The sequence below is a fragment of the Rhipicephalus sanguineus genome, chromosome 2 (assembly GCF_013339695.2).
Source record: "Rhipicephalus sanguineus isolate Rsan-2018 chromosome 2, BIME_Rsan_1.4, whole genome shotgun sequence".
In the NCBI taxonomy this organism is placed as follows: Eukaryota; Metazoa; Arthropoda; class Arachnida; order Ixodida; family Ixodidae; genus Rhipicephalus; species Rhipicephalus sanguineus.
The window spans coordinates 207,554,722-207,569,021 of NC_051177.1; the positions used below are offsets into that span (position 1 = coordinate 207,554,722).

The 14,300-nt window shown below is 48.5% G+C and overlaps 1 protein-coding gene across 1 annotated transcript in view; it reads right to left on the reverse strand.

Annotated features, from left to right (window-relative positions):
* Positions 1–11,907, reverse strand: part of LOC119381457 (uncharacterized) — a 42,398-nt gene extending 30,491 nt beyond the window's left edge. The window contains exons 1-2 of the mRNA XM_037649265.2: positions 11,741–11,907; positions 6,815–6,948 (exon numbers count right to left, since the gene is read on the reverse strand). Of these exons, the coding sequence (XP_037505193.1) occupies positions 6,815–6,948; positions 11,741–11,883 (277 nt within the window). The 5' untranslated portion in view covers positions 11,884–11,907. The remainder of the gene's footprint in view (positions 1–6,814; positions 6,949–11,740) is intronic.
* Positions 11,908–14,300: the final 2,393 nt, after the last annotated feature.

A 14,300-nucleotide genomic window follows, 5' to 3' on the forward strand; every position in this document is an offset into this window, starting at 1 on the left:
GTGCCGGGTCTACGAGCCTCCGCAAGCGCTTCGCGCTCGCGCGATGTGTGGTGTGCTTTTATTTTTTTTTACTTTTTTTGCCCGTTTGCGGCTCTCCTTGGTGCGGCGCTCCCACCTCTCGCGGCCTTTCCTGTGTGCTCCGCGCTTCGCGCGGGGATCCGCTCTGACAGACTCTGTATTATTACCTATTTCTTTATTTCCTCCCTATCTTTCATTCCCCATTTCCCTATCCCCGTGCCGAATTGAGGTGTCCTCGTCAGGAGAGACAGTTATGAGTCGGCGCTTTTGTCTTCATTCTTCCTTTAATAACCACTTGGAGAGACGTTAACAGACGTAATATTGCGTGGCAGCCACGTAGAGCGGCACCAGTTGTGGCACCAGGTGTGACACCATGTGAATTTAGTAACGAGTGAGTCGTTTTATGTTTTCCACTCATACAAATATCTGAGTCATCATTCATCGTCACCGTTAGCCATAGCATCAACAAAGTGTGCAGTTTCGTAGGTGTGCGTATTGCCTTGAAGAGGCGCAGAGGGCGCGCCGCATCTGCACTTAGCTGTAATAACATTGTGTAGCTTAGCTGTAATAAAAAGAAAAGGGCCATATGTTGAGTATAAGGAACCAGCGCTGAAATATTCACTGCGCTCGCAGCACCGCCCTGGCAGTTACAGCGGGCACACCTCAGCCGCTCCCGCGGGGGGAGAGTGGCGACTGGTCGAGGCGATGCGGGCGCGGCAGGGGTGTAGCAAGAATTTTATTGCAAAGCTGTCTATGGCTGGGCCCTGGGGGGAAAATGTGTCCGAGATGTTGATAAAAACACACCATTCACTCGGCTTGGTGACGCCATCTTGAGCGAGCACGAAACCCCGCCGCACAATACGCGTGCGGGTTTCACGCCGACTCTAAGAGATGACGTGACTACGTCGCTTGCCCTTCTACACCGCCAGCGGCAACAGAAACGCGAGTCCAATCGGAACTGCAGGGCTAAAATAACTGACGAGGATCGGACCAACGACGCTAAGAGCAAACACATAGCCCACCAGGATCCTCCCGTCGGCGAGTTGGTTACAACACAGACGAGCGCATCCCGGGAACCCCAGCAAGATTTAAACGGTAGTTGGTCTGGAATCCGTTTGGGTATCTGTACTGCGGGTATGGCTGGCTGTGGTTCGCTGGGCACCTTTCCGCTATCTTCGGCGTGCGTGGCCAACTACAGCGTGACAGTCCGGCGGCGACGATTGGCAGTATGTGCCATCTGACTGCCCCAAGCAAGCGTGAGTGTACTGGACTCGTCGCAACTCGTTGCTTATAGGGAAGCTGAAGTGGTTTTATATTTCGGCAAAACTTCGTGGCTAACAAGGACCGACATTGTTGTCGACGATGTCGTAATTGTTTCCGCGGTTGTTGCAGCAAAAGTTATAGAATACATGGAAGAAAAGACTTGCTCAGCCCACGCGAGCGCGCCGACAGTGTGGACGTGGATACGAACAACGTAACTATGTCACCTTCGAGTCCTTGGGCAGATCCGCGCTGCCCTCCGACGGCCACTCACTGATCCGAACTGCAAAGAACGGTGTTTATGTACCGGATGATCAAGCCAGTGTAGAGAGGATGAACGTTCTGCATGGATAACGATGTCTGACAGAACGACAAAGAGCCGATCGCAGTGTGAACAAGCGTATCTCGCCACTTCAACCATGGTCTCCTTGATTGGTTGCGGCTGCGCGCCGTCGCATAAGCTAATCGCGGAGGCCACTCTTCAACAGTGCTACTGTAGCACACGGCACGACATGCCGAGATAAGGCCACCGCGTTAGCTCAGCGTTTCAAGAAGCCCTGCAGCTACAGCCGCTGTTTTTTGCCTAATAGAGCTTTTTGTGTTCACTTTTGCGAACTAGCATCGATTTTCGAATTCATGAGGGGACAAACTGTGATTACGCACCGCAAAGCCATTTTTTTTTTAAAGTGCACCGGCTTCCCTTTAACAGACTTATGCCCCGGTTCGCCTCAACAAACGGCTATGTGTCGTCGAGAAAAGGCTGGTGTCGCCAGGCCTTCCGTTCATGTGCATACGTCGCTTGACCCACGGCAGTGGCTAGTGTGGTATCAAGGTGCAATTGATGACGTTACTAGGGAAATAACTAAATCATAGGAAACTTCAAATATCATTCAAGAAAAACAAAGGGCTTTGCTGGTCTTCTACCTTGACATAATGGAAGGGCTCTGACTTGTTCTTCTTTTACGGGCGAAGCACCTTTAGGGTCTTGGCCTGTCGGCGTGCATCGTCGTCTGCTGTCGTCACGGTCCACTTGCTTGAGCGCAAGAGAGGGCGCCACCGCGTCAGCGCTCGCCGTGTGGCGAGAGAGAGCGAACGGGGCGCGTTGACTATGGAAACGTTCCTTCCGCGATGAATGCCTGAACTACCAGCTCGCGAGGAACGAGAACGCTCCCTCGCCCGTGAGATACAAAGCCGATGCAGGCACCGTCTGTTAGCGAGTTTTTAACACGAAAGTGTTCAGTGACGAAAGACTTCAGTGACGTATTTCCGTCACGGAAATGACGTCAAAAAAATGTAAACGATCAGATGGCCAGGAACAAAAGTTCCGTCAACGGGCATCGAACCCACGACCACTCGGTCCGCAACAACAGATGCCGGGCGCGCTATCCACCGCGCCATGGTTTTTTTTTAATCATGGTATTTAATAGAATGCGTATGAAAATAGTACACAGTATCACAGAGTTACACTACTACAGTCATCAGCGACAATGAAAGTACAAGCACTGCCACAAAAACTGGAAGACTAACTTATAGTCCTTCATTCCATGGAGGGAGAGTCACAGACTCTAGAGGCTTTACAAACATGCCTTTTATATCTACCACTCTCCCGGTAGGCGGGGTGGTGTTGCCCTCTGGGAGCGGCAAAGTAGAGTAATTCATCATTACTGGGGCTTCCCCATTTAGTACCTGCAACGCGTTACACGTTCGTCCCATTCGCCGCGTTTTCAATAGAACTGCAATTTTGTCAATGCCTTAACACACCGCGAGGTGACGACCTTAACGCAAGCGTCGTAAAAGCGTCGGTCTCGCTCATAGCATCACGCTAATCAAACCAAAAATATCTCTGCGACGCGCGCCTGCTTCACCTGGCTGTAACACCGCGTTCCCCGCCTGCGCGCTCGCCCCGAGAAAATATTGGCCGCGTATCTGCGTGCTTCGCTGCAAATGTCGTCTAAAGACGATAGAAGAGGCGCTGCGTGAGATATGGACGCCATCTGGCAATACGTCGGGAAACATGATTGCTGTGTTGCGGGCTGGTAGTCCCCGCGCAGCAGCAGGCGAAGACCGGCGGTGACCAACGCGACCGGCGGGGACGCCAGCCAGCCCGAACACGCGGTTTGGCGCGAAGTGCTGAAGCAGAAGAAACTTCCGCACTCAACGAGTACTCTCCGCACACTCTTTTATTTACACGTCGCCTGGGTAAAACAGGAATGCCAGAGCGGCGCCCCACGGCATTCGTACAGTGCAATAGAGAACCGAAACCGAAACACAACAATGAGCTCGTGCAGAGGGCACGGAGGAAGGCAAGTTTCAGCGCAGTCGCATCTTCAGCGCAGCTTAAGAAATTAGGGTCTTTAGAATTACGTATGTTTGCATTTTCTATTAAAGGAACACGCCACCTAATACTTACCTAGTGATGTTGCGCCTCAGATATGTGTAGTGTTTGCTTTCTGATCGACAATGTACACAAGTCTGAACCTACACACCAGTTCAAGATGGCTGGCCCGTGGGCAAGTTGTTCAACTTTGGCCGAGTGGCAAAATCGAGTGACGTGCCGACAAACAGAAAGACCGACAGACCAAAATTTCTCCGTTGAAGTATCCCAAGAAAGACTATCGTCTTTAAAATTGCGGCCGGGCTACCGGGGCGGCACGACGCGCTTTGCGTTTCCCTCTAGTGCGGCCGTGTCTTCAATCACATTCTAACATGCGCCGCAGGATGGCGACCGAGTTCTGCATCCAATATGCGACGCTCTTCTGGCCATCACAACTCGTTCTCTGATTATGCTTTCACCGTTTACTACAGCTACCACAAGGGTTTGTTTAATCATTGAACATGGACGTTAGTCGTCGGCATGGAGGTGTACCACCAATCATCAAAGTGGGTGCATCCACGTTAAACGGTGCTATAGCTGCCAGACATCAATATACATTGTGCAAACTCTTTTATATCAATGTACAGTTAACATTCAGTTACTTCTATAAGGGCTCGTTTTACTTTCGTGTTATTCCGATTCCTATGACAGGGATCAACCATGTTTTTTTTTTTTTTGAAAAACCGACTGCTCGCGCTGCACAGCCGTTTCCCGGCGAGTCCGTATATATAGGCACTGGATCTTGACCTGCAGTGTAGTGCCAGTGGGAGATTTCTCTTGTGCGCAGTTGAACAATAAAAAATCGCAGCCTGCATGTTAACTAAAAGCGAACTGCGGGTCCACAGGTTTCACGTTAGTGGGGCTGAAACACCCTTCCCTACATGCTTCGCCCCCGGGGGTAGAGGCGCAGTTCAATAAACTTTGGTTACGTTCGTGTGTGTGTTTTTATGCTGGCCTGTACATATAAACAGGCGAAACAACATTTCTGGGTGGTTTGCACCATCCAACACCCCCCCCCCCCCCCGCCCGTCCTCGCACTACCTCCCACTGGCTATGCCGGTAATGAGCGATGCAGTCGAGCAAGCGGAGTAGGTTCTGCTATCGCCGTCCTGCCTAGCGGCGTGAGGCTGCATTCTAAAGCGAATTTCGCGTGTCTTCTTTATTTATTCTGTAGTGAGGACGGCCAGCAGTGCGACCCAGGGCCAAATAGCAGAATCTGTAGCCAGCGTGTTTTGGGGAATAAGACAGTAATACTATCTAATTTTTTTTATCCGACCACTACCGTCAAGCCCTCTCTGATGCCACCGCGTGAAGTAGGTCAGATTAATGCACACTGTTATTCGGAAGGATAGTTGCCTTTTCATGAAAGATGTGTGTGGGGGCACGCGCGACTAAGCCGCCGTGTTGTTACAAAAAATATGCACGTGATGGAGGCTGTGCTGAGGTGCCTCTGTTTAACTTATTTCGAGCTGCAAAGAGGGTTCTTCTACGAATCAAGCAGCGGTCTACTCGAACCTTAGCGTTCAGGAGTGTGCTGATGCGGTGAAGCTTTCTTCTGCATTGGCTGCCGTGGCCAAGTGACATCGGAATTTATTCCTCGCTAGCAAAATGTGAACGCGTCTGGAATTTTGCTTATAGTTTAATTAGCCTAACGTATTGGTTTACTTTTTTTTGCTTGCCTCTGTCTGCGTAGAAATGAGGTGCTCAGTCAACTTCAATAAATGGTGGGGTTTTACTTGCCAAAACCAAGATAGCGTTATAAGGGACACCATAGCGCGCGATTCGGTATTAATTTCGCCCACCTGGTGTTCTTTAACGCGCAGGTAAATTAAGTTCACTGGAGTGCTTTGCGTTTCTCCCGCCATCGAAATGTGGCCCCCATAACCTCGAAACTAACCCGCGCCCTCGAGCTTAGCAGTGCGGCACTCTACCTGCTAAGCTACTGTCGCGGGTTGCGTGATCAACTTCCCCACGCATATCTACCGCGTAACTGGCCGATACATGAAATAAAACGATGAACACAACAGAGAAGACAAAGTTGTGTTCGTAGTTTTATTCCTTGCGCTAACGTCTCTCAGCTAGTTAAGCCCCACCAACCACCCAAACAAATAATTCATTTAGAATATATAATAACCCCGGCCTGTTGATTCCGCGGGGGAAGACGACGTAGCTCCTTCACCCTAGCATTTTTTTACTGCAAACGTGGGCAGCAAGGCATCGATGCAGCACGGTCTTATCAGCGGAGGCTTGTCAGCCTGCACAGCTTGACACGAATCTCAACGAAGGCGTTGTTAAAATTTCTAAGGACAACAGACCGCTGCGCGCTGACGCGCGCCTTGCAGGACCCAAATAAAATTTCTCAACCAACCAACCAACCAACAGACTTGCACGGGCAGCTGTAGACTGATATTGATGCAGCATACTTTCCTTTTCATCTCTCCTGCCCCTTTCCCCTGTGCAGGGTAGCATACCGGTTATGATGAACTGGTTCACATCCCCGCCACATCACTGGCGCCATGGCTGTTCAAGGTGTCTATGCGAAAGACCAGCGCGTCAACGGCGCACACGCGTGCATCGCCGCGGCGTACTGAAGCCGGTCGTCGCGCTGAGCGGTTAATTGTTATGTCACGCCTCTCCGCCAGGCGATCCTTTTCGTCGCGCCACCTATCGAGCTCTGGTGTGCCATAGAGTTAATGCGTTATACACTGCTCACCCAATTCAACACTTCGTGAATAGTAATTTACAAGAAAGGAACTAATGTGGAAAGATATCGAGAAAAGTTTATTGCATCGATGGGCTGCCCCTGCTTCGCTGACATACTCCGCTCACGACCACACCCGACGTTTCCTCCCTAGAAAGCGGCCAAGTTACACGCGCCCTTTACCGCCGCCTGGCCGAGCTTGGGTTTCCTCGAGCGTGGTTATAAATACTGGCTCGTATTCGCAAAAGCAACGGGTCAAAATCGCTCGCAGGCAAAAAAAAATTAAACGAATCATGAAGCTAGAAATATCATTAGCGAGGAAGCCTCGCCAACGGTATAGGTTACTTATGAAATAAAATATTTCTGAAGTTTGCGCTGATCTTTTGCTTTGCAGTGTAGAAAGTAACTGTTACGAGTAATATTTACGAATGACGAGCGCCGACATTTGATCACGCACTTACTGCATACTATGGTCGACTTTGCGTACATGTATGTCTGCTTGGAAATTGGTGTGGTTGATGTTTCGCCGCTATATTCATACTCGTCGTACTCAACAATCTCGGTGTAAAATTTAAGTTTAATTAGTGCAGTGGCCCTGAAAAACACAGAAAACATCGCGCCACTTGTGAAATGTTGAAATGATGATTATAAATCAACTTTCCACTGGAGCCTACAATTGATTCAATAACGCCCAGCCGTACAGCACGCAGGCTTTACACCTGCGGCACTGCATTAAAAATGAATTCCTGTTCACTTAAAACTCTATCTAACGAAACGCGATTTTACGAATATCCCGATCTAACGGAGATATTTACATCCCCCGCAAGGTACCTATAGTATTCAGTGGTGTAATCAACCCGAATTAACGAAAGCAACTTAGCCGCCGAACTTAATTTAACAGAATTTTTCTTCAAGTAAATCAGCAAGAAAGCGGTGGCTTCTTTCTAATTTTGACACAGACGGCTTTTTCTTTCAGAGTGCGCTCGAAAGCTTTCGCGTTAAAACGTTTTGTTATTGTGATAGCAATTATATGGACACTCTCGACGGGCTTTTGCCGTCGCCGTCATGTCCACCCCCCCCTCCCGCGGTCTTGAACGAGCATGACAAGACGCGAGGGGGCGGAGGGGGTGTCGCTCAAGCAGCAACTTTGAACTTTCATTCTCAGGGCGCGATCGCTGGCGCGCGCTATCTTGGCAGGCATCAGCGGGCGGCTGATATACCCTTCTACGTGCTGCGCTCTCAACGCGAAGAGACTGTGCGGAAAGAGCATCTCTCCCTGGAGCTACCGTATGCTCTTACACCACCGTTTTGTAGAGTTATGCGAGATCGGGTCCAAAAGAGTTAGCTACCAGCCTTACTTCGTGTAACATTACAATTTTTTGAGATCGCATTCTTTGCTTCGCCCTTGTGGTGAAACTGCCACTTTTTTTTCGTGACGCTGACGTCGCGCCCGCACGGAGGAACGAACTCCGCTGTGAGACTCGAAATGCGGACGATTCGGAAGACCTCGAAGCTCCAGTGCCCACTCCAAGCCAGGTAATGGACGCATTCGATCTCTTGAGGCGGTTTCCTGCTGCCCTCGGGGCAACCGGAGACTCATGGAAAGCGTTTGTGGGCTGTGCGATGTGTGTACGCCCACTGCTGGTGAAGCGCACGCAGGCTAAGATAGGAAGTTCTTTTTTGTTGCAGCAAAATAAATTCGCAGTTCTCTCCAGAACGACAAGATGTGGTGTTTGGTTTTGTTTTTCGGTTTCACGCGCAATGAATTCGGGCCACCCTCGTGTACTTTTCACTCACGCAGGCGTGGGGTAGCGGCAAATGCAATGCCGCAGGAGCTTTTGGTGTCCCTACGTTACACTCGTACGTTGTGAACTACCGAGAAACTCCTTTCTCGATTTTACGAGCTTCCGGCTTTAACGAAATAACTCGAGCTTGGTAATTCCTCTATTAAATCGAGCTTCAACTTTACCTCTTTTAATAAGACAGCTCTATTGCAGCATAAGGAGACAGTGAGGTGGAATCTAAGTGATTCTGCAGGCTTCTCACGGTTCTGCAAACGACATACTCGATAAAAATGTCAGGTTTCTATGAGGTGGTTCTGTTGAGAAGTGTGAAAACAGGCAGTGCCTTTCGCTCGCTGATGATGCAACTATGTTGTAAAAGTACAGCATTGGAGTACGATCGGTAGCTGCATCCCCCAAATAAGATATTCTCAACATGCTCTAGTGCTTGTACATGCTCTGGTGCTTGTAAAACACCAGAGCTTTAGATCATTATAACGCGTGATATCGACTCTAGATATCAAAAAACATGGCTGATCCCTCTTTCATAGGAATCGGTATAACACAAAAGTGAAACGTGTGTTCACAGACGTAGTTGATCTTTGTTGTGCATTCTTTCGGCCCAAGGACGAAGGAATTAATGCTACAGCAACAAATTTTATTGTCACGCGAAGAACGGCAAGCAGCTCGAAACTTGCAGCGCGCTGCTCAAGCAGAAAGGAGGCACGGAACGAACATACACAGGATGAGCACGAACCAAGTGTCACAATTCTAGCTTATCTCTGTGTGAGCAGCGCAATCATTTCGCAAAGGGCCGCTGCAGTGACCGAAGTGACCTTCGTGCTCTCAACGCAAACTTGCGGTGAGAGCACAAGACGTACAAACCACCGCCATCACGAGATAAGAGCGCGCGCATGGGCGACCACGCCCTGTAGAGGTGGGCGCTCATCGCAACGACCTCTTAAGCGGCCGTTCGAGCCATTCGCGTCACCTCGCTAGTGATAACGAAAATACGTTGATGTACCACCGATCTCAGAGTACCGCCACTGGCAAATGGTGTATATAAATAGCTCGCCGCTAGTATGGCGAAAAACGCGTCGTCTGTGGGCGAATCGTGTCGCGCTGCGGTGCGAGGGGTCTTAAGTTCGACTCCCGGTGACGGAACTTTTATTTTTTCTTTGCCATCTGTTACTGCTTATATTTTACAACGTCATATCCGTGATGGAAATAGGTCATTGGAGCCGCGTTTCGAAGCCATAGCACCGTTTCACGTGGATGCACCCACGTTGACGCCTAGTGGCATATCTCCATCACAACGGCTAAATCATGATCATGATTTAGCCGTTGCGGTAGCTGAAGTTTTTAACACATACCTGGACACAACATGGTCGTGAATCCCGCGCAAAGATGAGATCTACAAGCACATAATACACACTGGAACTCGATATGCACTTCATCAAAGCATCGTCAATTAAGGAGAGAAACGGCAATTTTGGCGACAGGCTTAGATGCATCATCAAGCGCGAAAATTGACCGTCGGCGTCCCGTGGCGTAGGGCAAAGCACGAGTGATGCAATCATCATCACGTGATGAAGTCATAATGACGCTGCGAATTTTGGCGTGACGTCACGTGACTTAACGTCACGTGATGCCGTCATCACAAGACATCGAAGCTTGCTCAAAAGAGGGCCGATCACGGAGGTAGTGCAAAATCAGGTAAGTGCCTCCGATCCTGGAGGCAGTGCAAAACCACGTTAGGTGCAGAAAGCTTTCGGAGGGTGGCGGAGCAGGATCAATACATCTATTGAGAAGAAAAAGAAGATGGCTGTCGCCTTCGAGTCGTCTTAGGTGAAGGCAAAAGAGACACTGTGAGGTTTTTATTACTTAACAGTAGTGGTACTGATAATCGCTTTGTGGTCGCTGTGGTAGGCCGTGGTTGGCTCTGCGACCATTTTCAGCAGGACAGCTTTGTTCATTTCGTCGAGCACTGTATTCACGCTGTTCTTCTGGTGTCTTTAAATTCCGTGGTATACCCACGGCAGTATTAGAACGATCTGAGTGTGTTGCTAGACGGGTCTCCTTTTTATATATGAAATCAGGAAAGACACGAGGGAGTGTGGGGGGGGGGGGGGGGGGTGGTTCTTAGGGCCGTTGGTAGTCATTCGAGCCCTTCATGTGAAGTGTAAAGGAGCTGCAACCTAATCTATACCGGGAACGCGGGGGAGTGTGTTCCCATTGTTCACAGGCGTCTTATCATCCATCATGCGGCTTTCATGCTTGTTTTGTGGATTTGTTTATTGAAAAGAATACTGAGCTCTACGCTGTATGCCAGATTGCCAAGAAAGGTGCGCCATTTGCCTTCAATTGTTAAAGGGTTCCTCAATCACCCAGCGGTCCAAATTTAGTTGTGGCGCAGTTGTGCACGAGCTAGCGTGCGCTAGCGAAGTTACACGAGATTGCTCGTTTCGCTCGTTCCTTCGCTAGGCTGCGTTCGCCGGCTCGTCTGTCTACCTCTCCGAATGCCCTTCCTCATCGTCTGAGGTGAAAACGCAAGGAGTGCGCGCTTCTGCTAGCATAGGAGCATGCGAGCATGCCAGCGAGTAGTGGGATTTGCCCCCTTTCTGTGGGAAATACGTGCTATCAGATTTTGTGCTGACGCTAATAAATTTTTAGACCAACGAGAGGAACACAGCTTAGCTGTAAAAGCATTGCCGCTGAGGCTCTGTCTTGACCGCCGCCACCTCAAGCCGAACCTCGCCAATTTATTAAAGGGATTATCTAAACAAAAGGACACTGCGATTTCTTAAAAACCAGCGTGATGTTCGAAAGAACACACACTCTTATTAATCGTGTAATCTGCGGAAAGAAACAAGGCGTCGGGAGGAAAGTGCTTCCCACAAAACCAGCATAGTGTCAGTCACATTTTAGCCGATGCGCTAGTTATTAATCCGCATCGTTCATTGGTGCGGGTCGTTTGCTTGGTTTTCGAAACGATGCGCTGCTGTTTTTCTAACACGACGACCCGTATTTCGCTGTACATAAACACTTTCGGCCTCACTTCTTTCTTTTTCGTTTTTGGGCTTGGGTGCGGCGCCATTGCAACAATATAAGAGCTAAGGTCAATGTTTCAGTGCACTGCAAAATGAAAGGACTTATTTCCCTCCAATGCTGAAACTGTGTTCGTATGCCGCTTCCAGGGGCGTCCTCTAGGTGGCGTGCGCTAAGGGAAGTCGTGAATAAAAAAAACACAAATCGCGAAAAACCTCGCGCGGGCTAGTGTACAGAACTGCGGCTGCATACAAATGGGCCCTCGAAGGTGCGTCGCGAACATGTATAAGCCGTTCTACAATAATTGAGGCTCTGCCGGCCGTGGGATTGACAGCGATCAGCCGTTTCTGATATGAAAATCGCTACTACGAAGACACACGAATGGGTACCTAATAAACTAAAGCTTGGTTGTGATACCTTTATTTTGCACTTATGTGGAAGTGTGCATAAATGGACCGCATATCCCTGCAAGTACGCCTGAAGCGGATGCTACTGTAATGCGAACATTTTCATTTAGAATATATTATTTCGCAACTTCTCCTACGTGAATGAACTCACCATTTATCAAATTTTGAAGTCAGGTCGCGGTAAGTGAAATTTTTAGTCACTTCGTGGTCTCCCGTCGCCGAGTTGTTGCGCCTGATGTTGACACACATAGAATGATTTAACCTTCCGGAGTGGTTATAGTTTCTTAGTAACATGTCAAACCTGGAGCTTTTACTGAAGAACTGTAAAATAGAATGAAGAGCAATGTAGTTTTCTTCGTTGCAGTGCTATTACTATTACTACGAGAGAAAAACAGTGATCATCCTATAGAAGAGAGCGGAAAAAGCGGCTCACCAGCAGTCTTCGTTCTTGTAGATGCTAAATTCCAAAAAGCGAAGAAACAGATATGGGAGACATGTCACGGTGCGCGCAAGAGCACATTCTGGGGGTTTATTTTTACGCTGTTGAAAGCACATATTCCACAACAAAAAGTAACAAATCTGTCGGTCTCGTCTTGCAAAAAAAACCTTTTCAGGCGATGTGACTGAGTAGTATACGAATTGTGTTTGGTCAAGCATGTCCTGTAGGCGATATTTATGCCGGTGCTAATATGTTGCTTGGGATTTGCCTAGTGGATGGCTAGAATACCTCCATGGTGTGACTGCAGAGCCCACCTCTTCGTTGCCCGTCGGCGAGTGGTGGTCCACATAGTCGAGGAGGCACCATTGAGGTTCCACTTCTGCGCACGAAGACGGGTCTCCTGCAGCGCGAGTACTTCAGGCGCTCCTAGCGTGGAGCGCATGTGTACTTCGCTGTTACCCGCTCCTACAGACCGGACGTTCCACTGGAAGACAGAGGGTATTTCCGTTCTTGTAGGAATATATCGGAGTCATCCCTACTGAAAAAACCAGTGTTTTATACAGTGGACCGCACTGGGGAACAGTGTTGCAAGCTGGTGTTTACTGGAACTTCAGGTGATGTCACTGGGAAAATACAGTGTCACTTTAGTGGAGAAGCTTGTTTCACTGCCATGACGCTGGGGCGAAGTGGTAGGCGCAGAAAATGAGGAGTATTCATTGTAGGTAGGTGGCATATACCTGTTTATGCCAACTAACATGGCATATACCTTCATATGACAACTTCGCGTGCACCTGTGTACGTCTGTATTGTTTGCGCTAGCGCCATACCGACTCCAGTAACATGCACGGCGGAAGGCTCCTGGCTCGGCGAATATCTGTTTCATTCGATGCAACTTATGGATACTACCCTAAGAGGTCTCAAAAATATATGTCACGACTTGTAGCTCGAAAAAAGTCTACAAGAAAGATGTCGCGCTATTTCTAAGACAGCGTGCTTGAAATCTAATGCTTCTCTGTCTAATGTGCAAAAATTATGCGAATAAACTAATGTAGCCGGCGCTGATTCCTCCTCTTTCTGTAGCTACCACGCTTTCATTATTATTATTTTTTTATTCACGCGGCATCATTAGGGGCTTTTCATTTTGTCGAGCAGGGCAGCAGTGAACGCCTACATTTTGTGTATGTCCCCGCAGGGCCCGTACTTATATGACACATCCGTTATATGTGGCTGGCAGGGTTCTAGTGTTGCGTTCAAAAGTCTGTAGGCGAACAGCGAAAGTAAAGTGTTGCATCGCCACACCGCGCAGGATAAGTTTATTAGGAAAACTCTTCACAGCTTCTTCCAATGAACGTCAGAATAACAGCCACCGATCAATTTTATCACACCGCTAAGCCATTTCTGGCAAATAACGTACTTTCACTTACCTTATCTGCTCTAAAAATGTAACAGTGAAAATTCTTCTGAAGGTCAAATGCTCAAACTTTAGCCCGCGAAAGCCGCCTGCACCGAGATTGGGCACTACCAGTCCCCTCCAGTCACGATTTAAAATGAACCGCAGGAAAATTGTCCCGCATGCTTTTTCAACAAGAGAATGTTGAATGAACAGGAATTATACAAAGAAAAAAATGTTGTTACTTCTTACTTAATTTTAGCACGCGTACACATATGTGTACTTACACTGTGACTATATCACTACAAATGAGACAAGGCTGCATTTCATGCTTCAGGCAAGGCATTTCTCTATTACACTCAGAAATCAGGTTCTAAAATGGAAACTCAAAGCTTACTTATTGTGAAATGCTACAAGCAGTCATTTGTCGCAGTAAGACAAATGAACACACAATTTCCAGCATAGGACTCGCGTTCTTCAATTGCAGCCTTCATAGGACTCGCGTTCTTCAATTGCAGTGTAACTCGCCAATGAGCGAGTTACACTCATTACTCCCGACACACTTGGAATTTCTGTTGCTGAACTCTAGCATGTTCCGATACGTGGAAATTTCAGGGTTCCCATGATCACGAACATTCCGAAGAATGTTTTAATTTCTTCTGGTGTTGTTCCTAGCATGTTTCACGAAGTCTGAAGTGCGTAGATCTTGGTGCAACGAGCAACCTTCTGAAATAGTTCGCCTGTGAAATACCTGAAGAAGTACTCACAGCGTTCCCTCACAACACTAAGATCACTACCAGTGGAATTAAATGTGGTGTCCGGCGGCACAAATCCTGAAGTGGCAAAAACAAGTGGTCTGCTCGCTTGTCGGCCGACGACTTC